The sequence below is a fragment of the Opisthorchis viverrini genome, assembly GCF_000715545.1.
Source record: "Opisthorchis viverrini unplaced genomic scaffold opera_v5_390, whole genome shotgun sequence".
In the NCBI taxonomy this organism is placed as follows: domain Eukaryota; kingdom Metazoa; phylum Platyhelminthes; class Trematoda; order Opisthorchiida; family Opisthorchiidae; genus Opisthorchis; species Opisthorchis viverrini.
In genome coordinates this window covers 42,988-57,482 of record NW_008752046.1, presented here as the reverse complement: position 1 = coordinate 57,482, position 14,495 = coordinate 42,988, and the positions used below count along the sequence as shown (strand labels likewise).

Sequence of the window (14,495 nt, the reverse complement as noted above, 5' to 3'; positions counted from 1 at the left end):
TGCACCGGGTTTGAGTCCAAGGCTCCAAAGGGGCCTCTGGGGCGACGTTGTCTGCTTCCTGTCTTTGCGGTTTCTGGGGGTGCTTTCGCTTGCGAGGTTTTTTCGTTCCGTGGGAGTTCGGTTTGCTCGGGTCTTTTGGCTTTGAGGAACGGAGTTTTTCCCCCATGGGCAAAAATTTCGACCGATGCTGTTTGTAGCTCATCAGCATCCCCTTTTCGTCGACCAGATTTGCTGTTGATCAAACATTTGCTGCAAGCATTCTCCTTTCTGGATTCTTGGGTATTTTGGCGCGGTTTGACCGAAAAAGTGTTTTTGTGAGGCCCTGAGCGCTGGGTGACGGCACAAAGAAGTAATGATTTTGGTGGCGCTCCCATGAGGCTCGTTTTCGCGGAGGACTGCACCTTGAAGGCAGCCAGCAGTTTCCTAATCTGGCGAATTTTATGTAGCTTTTTTGGCTGCAGTCGCGTGGCCCACTGGATGTATGAGAGATTTTCCGGATGGTTGTAGCCATGTTTATGGCTTAGGTTGTCGGGGTCCTGATCGACGGTTGTGTCCACAAGCAGAGAGGCCGCTTTTGACGGAGTGGAGCTGGAGACTGGCTTCGCTGCTTGTCCCCGCACATCTGGCTCAATACAGTTCAGAGGCTGACTTTGTTGAGGAGTGCACAGCTGCAGCTGTGTCCTGTGATATGGAGATAAGCGTTGATAGCTCCACTTAGTTTGGGCGCTGCTTGCATGTGGAGTTTGCCTCCTCCAGGGCATCCCGGCCTTTGGTGGGCGAGAGGCCTGTGGTGGTCGGATAAAAACTGCTGTCCGGAGACGCAGCTGTTTTCGTCGGCCTGCTTTCGGGAGCACGGGGAGGTATGACCACAGTCGGCTTGGTCATGAGTTTGGGGGGCTGAATCGGTACCCAGCGGAAGCCTGTTTTGTGCTTCCACTCCTGACCCGCCTTGACCAAGCTTTTGCACTTCTAGAAGACGATCCTCAGATAGGCGTCTGATCATTGGGTTGGCCTTTAAAATGCTTCCAGCCCGCTCCAAGATCTACTGTACGTCAGATGGGGAAGAAAGAGTGACTAGATGTCCAAGAGTTCGCTTACTTCCCTTCTGGCGTAGCCATTCTGCTTGGAGCGATTTATCAGTCTTAGTGAGGACATTGCTAAGGATAGATTTTGCCAGCTTCGCTGGCATGAATTTTCCTGAGAATAACCCCCAGATTATCGGTCTGTTTGCCCTTAGGCGCCTGTCCACTAGAGATGCTGTGGCGGTCTTTGTAGCCGCGTCAGAAAGTTGTATGACTTTCTTCGAAGCCAGAGGACCCGGTATGGATATCGTGAGGTACTCGTTCAGCGAAGAACGTTCCTTGTCCACTTTCGTCCAAGTCGCTGCATTCTTAGCGCCTGAATCCTCCAGTGCCTTAGAAAGACGCTCCAATCTCGTGTCGAGTATCCCGATCAAAGCGGAACACTCACATCGGCCTTTCTAAATCTGCAGAGGGGAATGGGTACTGATTTTTTGGGCTCTCCTCTTGGTTGCGGTATGCATTGGACCCTTAACGTAGAGGCAGCTGGCGCAGACAAACGGGTCAGGAGAGTTAGCTGTTCGGCTTGTCTGGTCGTCCTGTAAACCCGTGCATTTAAAGTGCCACCAGGCTTTGCAGTTTTGGCATTACATACCGCCTCTGACGTTTGACGGGTAGCCATTTCGTCCACATCTGCTGTAGTCTATCAATGGCTGAAGCGTGCAATCGGTGTAAATTTATGTCGTGTTTAGGATTAGATGTAAAATAGGAAGTGTGCGCAAAATATCAAGGGCTGTCTCTCAAATATTTTGTTAGAGTAATAAAATTCAACGATTACTCGTGTGTACTATGTGAATAGGTTGAACAACGAAAAAATTCTTTCACAAATTTGCACGAGGGAAAAACGAAACCGATTTCGAACGTACCGCTGACGTTTGCTGGGTCAACGGGAAAAACCTGTTTGCCAAGCTTCTTCAAACATGGCATAGGTGAGGATTGGGTCCCCTCGGAAGCGATGACACTCCAGTGGAAGTAGATCAAGTACCGCGGGACGGGCATCGTTGTTCACGGATTTGAGACCGGCAACAATTTTCGTAGAGGCTCGCTGGACACGCCCAATGAGGTTGACGTCTTTCGTGCGTCCTGAGTAGACAAGTTGGTTGACGTATTCCAGGAGCGTTCTGTTTAAGGCTCCGTAGAGTATTTGAAAGTCATTTCAAACCCACAAACATCAAACGCCGCTTGAAAAGGCGGGTCGCATCGGAGGGAACTGAGGCGGCAACCACCGTTAGGCCAATAAAAACAGAACGAAGGGGCGCAGAGCGTGTGAACCATGGCTGAGCCACGAGAAGCTGTGAGCTTCCAGGCCAAGCAGAGACGTACCGCAATGTTATGAGAGCATGTGCCCAATGGGTTGTGTGGCGAACAAGGCGTTTTCACGTATGAGAGACTGACTTTTGTTTGGTTTATTTCTCAAGGCTAGGCAACACATAACATCACCAGTAAAAACATAGCAGATAGAGCGGTCTAAAGAAGGGGTCTAGCATGAAGGAACCTGGCATAAGTTGCTTCTGGAAAAAGCCAAGCCAGTAATAGGGAGCACTTTGATCAACTAGACATTGCGGGTGACTTTGCTCCAGGCATATCAAAGAGCGTGCAGGGTATAGTAGTTTCGTATCATATTATATTTTATTTTTATTTACTTTTATTTTATAAATTATTGATATAGATATTTTTCTTTTTTGTCCACTAAATGTACCCTCATGAAGCTCGGGAGAGGTTTGTACCTGATTCATATCAGAGGGTAATTTAGTGTTAAGTGAGGCGGCTGAAGCTTCCGCAGACTGAGAAATGTATGCTGGTGCGTGATGTCTCGAAACCGATCAGCGAAAACCTTGCATATACGGCTGTAGTAAACTAGAAATAGCTAGGGCGTATGTTCGTACTCCATGGAGGGTACACCAAATTGTTTGCTGATTTATGGAAGTTACGCTTCGCCTGGTCTCCGCTATGAAAATATTACGGTCCAACAGACCGTAAAGGAGAGTTAGATTTAGCTTCAACCGTCTCAGACAAGCTGGCTAAAGGCTCAATATTATGAAGCGTGAGCGGTATGGGAGAGGGATGGAATGTGGGGATAATCTTTTAGTGAATGAGCACTGGACGTTCTCAAGTGCTAGTCTACAACTCTAGGAATAAAGGAAGGAGAAAGCAGGAGTTCATTCCACAACCGGTCGCACGCACATCTTGAAAACTGTGACATTCGTGTCCCGAAATTAAAGGAAGCGTAATATTAGAATGCGGAGCATACCTGTTCAAATGGCCCATAACTGGACTTGATGAGAAAAGCATGAAGTACAGGGGTGTTCGAGATCAAGGGTTTCATTTTCTGTTGAACGGGTAATAATAATAAGTTCATTTCTCAGCTTGTAGGGAACATGCCGACTGAGGCATGATCTGGTCGCTAAAACCTGAACACAACACAACGGGGAGTAAGCCACAATCAACGAGTGTGCTTATTGCATGAAGAGTCAACGCAGTTGTGGCAACCGAAAATTAGGGCAACGGACAGTGTTATGTATGCGTGTGAATGGGAACTATCCATTCATAGCGCACCTACAGACCTACCACTTCATATGCGTGCACTTTGCGTCGTCAGAGGATGCAGAATGGTTTTGAACAGCGAGGAACTAGTGATTCGGTTCGGCTAAAATGACTTAAATCCAGTCAAAGCAAGGCGTCAGACATTAAACAGAGCTGACAGAGCTACTGAGGAATGGGAGCAGGTCTAAAAGAGCTGGGGATAAGTAGGCTGGGTACGGAAGCTTAAGGCCGGAGGCAAGGAAATACAACCAGTTCAGTGTAGACGGGCTTGAAAACAATTACGATGGCAGGCGCTGGGCACTGCAACACCACTACGCTTCAGGGAACAGGTGCAAATATAGTCGCAGGAAGTGAACGCCTGCATAAAAGATTGATCAAGTGGTGATTTATGGACAAGAACACTTGGGAGTGTAATTGTCTCACTTGCGGGTCAGTGCCATGGGATTCAAGCTGGTAGATTTGCGTTATAGGAGCTAGCAGTAGGTAGGTTGGAGTTAGAGCGCAAAGAGGGGGGTTTGGGACCTATTTTAAATAACACTTCTAGTGTAAGCTGTGGCACCAAAAGACGCTCAGCTCCCTCAATGGACAGGTAAGAATTGATGGCCTTTTCAAAGCCTACAGGAGATGATATGGCACTGATATGGGAAAGGAGCTTGTTTCATAGTTCAGATTACAGGCAAATGAAGAAATTGTCTAAGAACAGTTCGACAGGTCGACAATGGGAGAAAATATTTAGAGTTGCGGATGTCATAAGGAGGACAGGAAGAAAGGCGTTTGTTCAACCTATTGCGCCTTAGCCATAATGAATCCAGCCCAAGTGAAAACAGTGAAGACGATACGTTAGTGCGGATGACGCCGAAAACAAGGCCTTGCTAAACGAGCTACACATTCTCCATAACGCTCGAGCATGTCTGCGAATACAGTGAGGCAAATTCAAGGGGGCTGGATTCAAGAATGGGTCTCACAAAATTCAAATACGGCAAGTAAACGTGATTGATCGTGGAGGGATTGGCGAATGGAAGCACAAAGCTTGAGAGCTTTAGCCACTTTCTACCACGCATGTCGGTTAAAACTAAACGCACAGGGAACCCTAAGGCCTAGGTCCTTCACTTTGAGAAGAGTAGGAATCGAGAGTCGAGTAAGAATTAGCATCCCTGGAGAAATCTTTAATCGATGTGAGATGTCTTGGCAGTTTGGAAAGGCGAAGGAAAAACAGCAGTTGGAGGACCACAGGAATAAAGAATATAGATCAAACCGGATGTTAGCGAGAGTAGAAAAAGTCAATGGCCTTAAACGAGTAAGCTACCTTAATATCATCAGCGAACAGAAAACGGGATCCATGGGAGATACAATCGGTGGCATTTTGGTGTGTAGTGAGAACAGTAGGTGGTTAAACACACTACCAGGAACAACTTAAGTGGCAGTGGGAAGAATTGATGAGAGGAGATCCACGATCATAGTGACCTGGGTTCTCTGAGTAAAATAAGAAGTGGACCATCGCAGTAGCGGGCCACCGATCCCCGTTGATCGCGATTTGTTGGGGAGTGCACTGTGGGGGACTTGGCCGAACGCCCGGCCAAGCACCGTAGGCGGACGAAACACAATTAAGTTAATCAACCTGGCGTGTGTTAGCTGACAGCTGTGCCATAAACCCATACTGCTGATTGATAAGTATCTTGGTGGTGAGCAGGAAATCCATGACAGAGACTTTGATAAGGCACTTTAGGGCACTAGACAGTAGTCAGGCATGGTGGATCATACGATAGCTGGCTGGAGCAGTTCGTGGACCATTAATTGTGAACCCATCGGCTGGGATGGAGCGTCGGCAGGAAGTAATATGAAACGTAAAATAAGAGAAGCTTAGGCTATAGGCATTTGACTAGCGAAGGGCAACAGCCTTGACAGAGGGAGGAAATGTGTAAGTGATTTTTATGTCGTCCGCAAACGGGAAGGGTTTGCCATGGGACGCGGCACCAAAAGCCCGTTGATGTACACTGGTTAGAGGATGGGGCCTATCACTCTCCCTTGAATGGCTCCTTTGCTGGTCGACAGTGAGGAGGAAAACTTATTGATCTGATGATGGTATTATACATCGTTTGCACTCCTGACAATGTATCCCGGCACCAAAGCTGTCGAACGTCCATCAAAAGAATTACCTGAGATGCTCAACGTGTACTGCCGCCGAACGTGGTCAAGTAGACATGTACAGTGCGTCGTAAACTAGGTGCGTGCGGCTACAGTGTTCCAGAAACTTCGATGCCTTTAGACGCGACATCGGTAACTGGAGTTAGATCATGACTGGCTGATGGGCCTACAGTTTAGAGCATGACGCCGAACAGGCAAGCGGCCCGATATTTCTGCCAATCGCGTGCGGTTTAGGCTTGTCGGTAGCAGTAGCGCCTAAGTGCTTTCGGCGAAGTGGTATCAATCAATAATTTTACCTTACAATGTCACCTTGGAGATTTTCGGCTTGTCCTCGAAGTCTGAGGATTTACTTGCAAAGGCTCAATTGGCATTGGAATCCTGCCTGTCAAGCGTGGTGGTCCTAAAGCGCTATGGGTTTCGGTCTCAGGCGGAGCAGCTGGTGGATATTCCGCAATGATGCTGGGATCGTAAGTATCCAGGAACATCTCTAGACTCAACTTTCTCCCTCCGTCGGGCCGGAACTGCTGGTTCGTCGGACAGATTTGGTTTGTGCTGCGAATCCACCCTGCTGGGAAAATTTGAATACCGTGAAGCACTTTGCCTCACAGGCAGAAGATGTGTCCTGAAATACACTCAGGGCGACTGCCACTATCTTCGCAAACCCAATCTCTCGGATCTTCTTGAACGAGGCGCGCAATTGCGTCGTGACACCGATTCAGCTGGTTCTTCGTTCTCGTGCTGCGGTGGGTCAATTGTCTTTCATTTGTTCTGTTCGAAGCTTTCAGCAGAACAGTGCCTCTGCTAAGGACACGCCTTAAGGAGAAATTCGATTGTGCGAGGCCTTATATGACAGCAGCCTTTGTAAAATCCCATCGATCAGTCCATTTTTATTGAACTTTTGAAGTGCACGCTTCAGCCTCTTATTGAAGCGTTCATCCTAGCCGTTCTACTGCGCATGAAACGGTGGCGTGTGGATGAGTTATGCCATACTCTCGATAAAACTATGCGAGCACTTACGACGTCAGTCGCCCGCTGTTTTGAGATACAGTATTCTCCGGCGTTTCAATGTAACTGGACAATTTCCGTAGTTCAAGGATTGTAGTATCAATTTGCGTGGCTGTTCCCTAAAAGAATTTCTGGTAACTTACTGTAATCGTTGGCCGCGATCAAAAAGTTTTGGCCACCGACTGGATTTCATGGTCGATAAGCAGTCGAGACCGGTGCTTGGTCGGCTGCGACGACGAGCGTAGGTTGGTCTTCAAGTGTGACTTTGATGTTTCACCACACCTCAAGCAGGATATGGAGATTAGCTTGATCTAAGGGTCCAGCCCAGTCCGGTAGACATAAATCCGAACAAGGGTGTTCATCCTGCTTATTACCGGGAACCCTTTGTGAAACTGACAAAATACGATTGGTTATATATCTTTTGGAATGTCAACGCGTTCTGAAAACAACATCCATCCATCCACCATTGATAACGCATCAGGCCGGTTGAAGAATGTTCTTAATTCGTCTTGTGGGTGGCAACTGGCTGGTGTGCTGCTTGATGACCCGCTGGAGAAAGTGTCTTGCTCGACAGCCTAAAGGACTGTACCATCAGTCAAATGAGAATACAAACTGCTTCCAATGCTACGTGGTTCACCCTCGTTTCTGTTGCTGTTACACTGTCATCTGATTTTTGCGCGAAAGGACCAAAGACGCGACAATCCGACAGCTTGTTTGGGGCTGGCGATGGAATGGTATTTGATCTTGAAGTCACGTCTCAACACGGCACGCAGATGTTTGGCGGTATTGACCAGGATCCTCTCTTTCGAGACAGACAGTTTAGGGCGGGTTTTGTTCGGTCAGTAGGGTATGTTGGCGGCCGTAGAGTGTTTTGTGAAGCCTCTGTCGGCAACCACGGCTGCTGGAAATGCACGCGAAATCATTGTACCAAGATCATGGTCCGAAGCATCCGAGGTCACAACGATTTCCAGCGATGGGTCATTGTAGGTGGGTAACAAATCGGAACTAGCATGGATTTGACATAGACGAAGACCTTTGACATTTTTCTGACCACGTAAAGTTGTTATACCCGCAGAACGGCTTGTTCAGGGGGCCTTAAGTCTATGCATGTCATCAACTTGATTATCGTGATGAACGTAATCAAACCACTACTTCTCCGTCCGGTGGGCCGGAACTGCTGGTTCGTCGGACAGATTTGGTTTGTGCTGCGAATCCACCCTGCTGGGAAAATTTGAATACCGTGAAGCACTTTGCCTCACAGGCAGAAGATGTGTCCTGAAATACACTCAGGGCGACTGCCACTATCTTCGCAAACCCAATCTCTCGGATCTTCTTGAACGAGGCGCGCAATTGCGTCGTGACACCGATTCAGCTGGTTCTTCGTTCTCGTGCTGCGGTGGGTCAATTGTCTTTCATTTGTTCTGTTCGAAGCTTTCAGCAGAACAGTGCCTCTGCTAAGGACACGCCTTAAGGAGAAATTCGATTGTGCGAGGCCTTATATGACAGCAGCCTTTGTAAAATCCCATCGATCAGTCCATTTTTATTGAACTTTTGAAGTGCACGCTTCAGCCTCTTATTGAAGCGTTCATCCTAGCCGTTCTACTGCGCATGAAACGGTGGCGTGTGGATGAGTTATGCCATACTCTCGATAAAACTATGCGAGCACTTACGACGTCAGTCGCCCGCTGTTTTGAGATACAGTATTCTCCGGCGTTTCAATGTAACTGGACAATTTCCGTAGTTCAAGGATTGTAGTATCAATTTGCGTGGCTGTTCCCTAAAAGAATTTCTGGTAACTTACTGTAATCGTTGGCCGCGATCAAAAAGTTTTGGCCACCGACTGGATTTCATGGTCGATAAGCAGTCGAGACCGGTGCTTGGTCGGCTGCGACGACGAGCGTAGGTTGGTCTTCAAGTGTGACTTTGATGTTTCACCACACCTCAAGCAGGATATGGAGATTAGCTTGATCTAAGGGTCCAGCCCAGTCCGGTAGACATAAATCCGAACAAGGGTGTTCATCCTGCTTATTACCGGGAACCCTTTGTGAAACTGACAAAATACGATTGGTTATATATCTTTTGGGATGTCAACGCGTTCTGAAAACAACATCCATCCATCCACCATTGATAACGCATCAGGCCGGTTGAAGAATGTTCTTAATTCGTCTTGTGGGTGGCAACTGGCTGGTGTGCTGCTTGATGACCCGCTGGAGAAAGTGTCTTGCTCGACAGCCTAAAGGACTGTACCATCAGTCAAATGAGAATACAAACTGCTTCCAATGCTACGTGGTTCACCCTCGTTTCTGTTGCTGTTACACTGTCATCTGATTTTTGCGCGAAAGGACCAAAGACGCGACAATCCGACAGCTTGTTTGGGGCTGGCGATGGAATGGTATTTGATCTTGAAGTCACGTCTCAACACGGCACGCAGATGTTTGGCGGTATTGACCAGGATCCTCTCTTTCGAGACAGACAGTTTAGGGCGGGTTTTGTTCGGTCAGTAGGGTATGTTGGCGGCCGTAGAGTGTTTTGTGAAGCCTCTGTCGGCAACCACGGCTGCTGGAAATGCACGCGAAATCATTGTACCAAGATCATGGTCCGAAGCATCCGAGGTCACAACGATTTCCAGCGATGGGTCATTGTAGGTGGGTAACAAATCGGAACTAGCATGGATTTGACATAGACGAAGACCTTTGACATTTTTCTGACCACGTAAAGTTGTTATACCCGCAGAACGGCTTGTTCAGGGGGCCTTAAGTCTATGCATGTCATCAACTTGATTATCGTGATGAACGTAATCAAACCACTACCACCAAAATTAGTCGGAGTGGGGGCTCATGATGCTTATTCTGCATTACGCCTACGATCTGTTGTGATGTGGCTGGCACTGTCTTGACACCAAACGGCGACCGGGGAAGTGGTATGGACAAAGGTGCATATTGATGGTAAAAGGTTCTAAGGATCCTTCCTCAAATTCAGACTGAGTGTAAGCCTTGGTCAAACCAGTCTTGGCGAAACATTCACCATCAAGCAGACAGAGAGCACTAATGTGCATCCATTGCCTCACTGAGATCGGTGGACTAGTCTGTACACAATCGAATGGTCCCGCTACCCTTTCTCACCAATGGGAACGGCGCGACACAGGCTTCGTAATTGGTCAGTCAAAGAACACCATCCCTCTGTGGTCGAACCGGTTCCTGGTCAACGACCGGAGGGTTGCACATGGTCCCGTGCGTTTTATCCTTAAAACTGTTCTGACATTAGGGGGACGTACCGTCTGGCCCTCGCTTGTATACATCATCCTGAACTATCGGAGGATTTAGGTGGCCGCTTTGCAAGAGATCCTTAAACCAACGATTCGAATTGTGGGTTTGTTCGAGGGCGACTCCAGGTACCGCGTTAATAAGGTGACAAAGCGAAGTATTAGGCGTTTCCAGCAGGCTCAGCCCGTCGATATATTGCAGCCGCATGTGATCAAGTTTAGAACATGACGTCAGGTAGCATGTGTATCTTGCCGTCGTGCTATTGGAGATTATGGGACAGTAAACCTGTCCGCAGAAATTCAGTTTGCAGCCAGAAACACTGTGGACCCAATGCTCACTGGTTTCACATGCGGTTTACCTATTCGCTTCTACGTTCGTCCACTGAGCAGTCTAATGCCAGAACCTGTACCAAGCTACAGACCAACGGAAGTTTTGTTGATACGAACCATCACAAGCTTCCTTCGGTAAGGAAAATGAATTCCAAATGTCACACTTATGGAGTCTGGCCACCTTTTGTGAGAGGCACGGTGGGGTACTGAGATCGACACAAATCCTTTTGGTCATGGGGTTTGCGGCTGGGATATTTATGACTCCTAAACCGGCAATTGGGAAGTGGTATGGACAAAGGTGCATATTGATGGTAAAAGGTTCTAAGGATCCTTCCTCAAATTCAGACTGAGTGTAAGCCTTGGTCAAACCAGTCTTGGCGAAACATTCACCATCAAGCAGACAGAGAGCACTAATGTGCATCCATTGCCTCACTGAGATCGGTGGACTAGTCTGTACACAATCGAATGGTCCCGCTACCCTTTCTCACCAATGGGAACGGCGCGACACAGGCTTCGTAATTGGTCAGTCAAAGAACACCATCCCTCTGTGGTCGAACCGGTTCCTGGTCAACGACCGGCGGGTTGCACATGGTCCCGTGCGTTTTATCCTTAAAACTGTTCTGACATTAGGGGGACGTACCGTCTGGCCCTCGCTTGTATACATCATCCTGAACTATCGGAGGATTTAGGTGGCCGCTTTGCAAGAGATCCTTAAACCAACGATTCGAATTGTGGGTTTGTTCGAGGGCGACTCCAGGTACCGCGTTAATAAGGTGACAAAGCGAAGTATTAGGCGTTTCCAGCAGGCTCAGCCCGTCGATATATTGCAGCCGCATGTGATCAAGTTTAGAACATGACGTCAGGTTGCATGTGTATCTTGCCGTCGTGCTATTGGAGATTATGGGACAGTAAACCTGTCCGAAGAACTTCAGTTTGCAGCCAGAAACACTGTGGACCCAATGCTCACTGGTTTCACATGCGGTTTACCTATTCGCTTCTACGTTCGTCCACTGAGCAGTCTAATGCCAGAACCTGCACCAAGCTACAGACCAACGGAAGTTTTGTTGATACGAACCATCACAAGCTTCCTTCGGTAAGGAAAATGAATTCCAAATGTCACACTTATGGAGTCTGGCCACCTTTTGTGAGAGGCACGGTGGGGTACTGAGATCGACACAAATCCTTTTGGTCATGGGGTTTGCGGCTGGGATATTTATGACTCCTAAACCGGCAATTGCGAGAAAAATGCAGCCAACCGCAATGTTAGCAATCTGTGTGTGTGTGTGGGGGGGGGTTGAATTGTTCTTGATCGGGCCGGCTCCCAGATTTCTCTGGGGTGCCGGGACTGATTTAATGTGCCATGCTGCTTGAAGTTGGAGACGCTTTGTCCTGCTCCATGCTGGTGAGGGGTTGAAATTCGGTGGTGTGGCCCTTCATTGGCATTTTAGCATCCTGTTCCATCGTGTGAAGCAGCCGGGTCCTGATGTCTGGAAGCTGGGATGACTGGAAATCAGACACAAAAATGGGGTGCTTAAATTGGTCCTCTGTATTTGAGCTTAGCCGAAAAAACTCACTCCCCCGATCGACCACACTGGCATACGTGACCAGCTAAACAGTGATTCGGATGATCGAATATCTGGGACAATATTCTGACCGTTTCGGCATCACAGGGCAGCTTGAATGTGCTCCGGTGCGCGTCTGACTTTCACCCCGTCGTCGAACTTAAAAAAAATCTGTTTCGAACATATCTCCCTGCTGCTTGGAGCAGAAGTCAAAAGTGTGACCATAAAGAGGTTAGAATTTGAACTCCGCCTGTGTGGCCGCGGGTACTACATCATGATTGGCTGTTTGGTTCACACTTTCGGCCAACCAGAACTCCCTATGATGTCGGATTGGCAAGGGGCCAGTTCTCTTAGTTAATCGTTTGCGGCGTAGGCTTCTTGTCCGTGGCGGTGCTTCACTGTGGAGAACCTCACACACCTCTGTAGTTGTATTAGCTCTGCCTGAATTGTGCCTGATCAAATCGGTGGAATAATATGAAAGACTCGAGCCACATTTGCGAATTTGCGTCACTTTTGGCTCCGTAGTGGCATATCATTGGGTCTCAGGGGTCGTATGCGCTAGGTAACAGTAGGGGCTGTGTTTTATGGTTGTGGAACATGGCCTCTGCGGATAGAGGATGCCAGGCATCTTCAGATTTTATGTCAACCGATGCCTCAGAAGCGTTTCTGATGTCCTGTTGCGTCAGCGAATCGGTAAGGAGGTAATTAGAAACGAGTATTTGGTTATGCAGGCTATTGAATCGCGGGAAAAATCTAGCGCCACTAATTCTTATAGTTCGGCCGTGTGCTACGCATATTGAAACAGCCTACCGAGATAAGTGTCGTTCCACGTACTTGGAGAGTGGCGCAAACCGTGGAGTGGGCAATACGAGACTCGGTGGAAAGATGTTTAACAGATTACGAAGATTTTGGGTGTATTTGGCGCAGTATGCCATCCAGGACGAGGTCCCCATGACTCCTCCTGAACTTGGGAGAAGCGTCATAATCAAAGAAGCAACGTCAGTGTTGATACTGATACTTTACTACGGTACAACCATAAGGTTCTAATGATATTCAAACCCCTAGAGTGAATGGAAGGAAATGAGTAATCGCTCAGGTGTCATCATCATCATCAACGACAGCATGACATCAGTGCTCAACACCAATGCTTCACTGCCGTACAGCCATGACTTATTTGAAAGCCTTATTGTAAAGAAAAGAATAAAGGTGGATGGGGGAGGGACTTAGTGCTAGCTTAACACAATCATTCCGAGGTGCCTACACCTCCAGAAATTCACTCAGGCAATCTGGACAGAAACTGACAACAAGAACGCCACTGACATCGGGTGCCAGCCATATCTTGTAGTGTCTCCAACCAGGCACAGCGAGGATCACGCGGTCCCCATCCTGGAAGAAGAAATCATGCCATCGACCGGGTCGCCTTAATCCCCGAATGCAGCAGGATGGGGAAACGAAATCAGACAGTAACTTGGTTCTGACACCATAGCCTGTTTTAGTGGCGCGCTCGCCCAGTCGTATAATAGCACTTCGTACTTTGAGGGTGAGAGACGCAATTCGAAACGCATGGTAACATCACTTAGGTTATTTGGTGTGTTTCTTATCTGAATGGAAACTGAAAGAAGTAGCGCAACATTGGCCAAATATTCAATGAATTTAAGGGCTTCCCAGGAAAGAAGGTCCAAAATTAGGGTGAAAGACAACAAAAGTTTCTCACTTAATTAATCCACTATTAGGTTATGGAGAAAAGGTGACAAACAGTAAGCCTGAAGGGCACCACTTTTGGTCATGTTGGGAGAGTATTCCCAGCAGACCTTAACGCGCCCGCAGGTATATAGTATGATGGTTGGAGGACTGTGAAGAAAATGCGTGGCACACCATTGAAAGATAGACATCCCCACAAAGCAGCGCGACCGAGCCGGACATTACGTTCAGACATGAGAACAACAATTATTGTTTTTCTGTGTGACGATGCTCCAGCAGTTGTCGTGAGGTAGAGATATGGTAAATGCAGCCACGACCCGAACGGAACTCTGCTTGGTTTTCACGGCTCTCCTCACAAAGGTGCTGGTATTCCTGCGTGGGATCATATCTGTGGGCAACTTGGAAGCGATCATGATCAAACGGGCACTCTGATAATTGGCTGATATTCAGATATAACATCTATTTTGAAGACAGGAACGACATCAAATATCTGCTATTCCTTTGGCACTTCCTGTCTTACAAATGGTGTGCACAGGTGATTTCGAGCTGAGTAATTCTCCGTCCTTAGACAAAGCGGAGAAAGACAGTAAAAACCTTATCCCTTCATCTTCTGTTACGACCGAGCCAATAAAGTCCCATTGTGACCTTTGACCTTTATCTTGGAGATATGTATCACTGAGGGATTAAACTTGAATCGGGTCGTGGCCTGGTTCACAACCAAACGCTAAACTCTGCACTCCCGATTTCGAAAAAGTCTGTATTTTGCAGCCTGGCTTATTGTGGCTCCAGTGACAATTTTTTCACGACCTATCCTTAGCAACACTGGATGTCCTACAGATGAATGGTCTCCTCATCGGAGCGGAAAAA

General features: G+C 47.8%; 1 protein-coding gene across 1 annotated transcript in view; it reads right to left on the bottom strand.

Annotated features, from left to right (window-relative positions):
* The window catches only part of T265_10621 (hypothetical protein), a gene marked incomplete at both ends in the record, with an annotated part of 23,281 nt that extends 21,275 nt beyond the window's left edge, over positions 1–2,006 (bottom strand). Inside the window, 2 exons of the mRNA XM_009177043.1 lie at positions 1,099–1,398; positions 1,946–2,006. Coding sequence (XP_009175307.1) covers positions 1,099–1,398; positions 1,946–2,006 — 361 coding nt within the window. The remainder of the gene's footprint in view (positions 1–1,098; positions 1,399–1,945) is intronic.
* Positions 2,007–14,495: the final 12,489 nt, after the last annotated feature.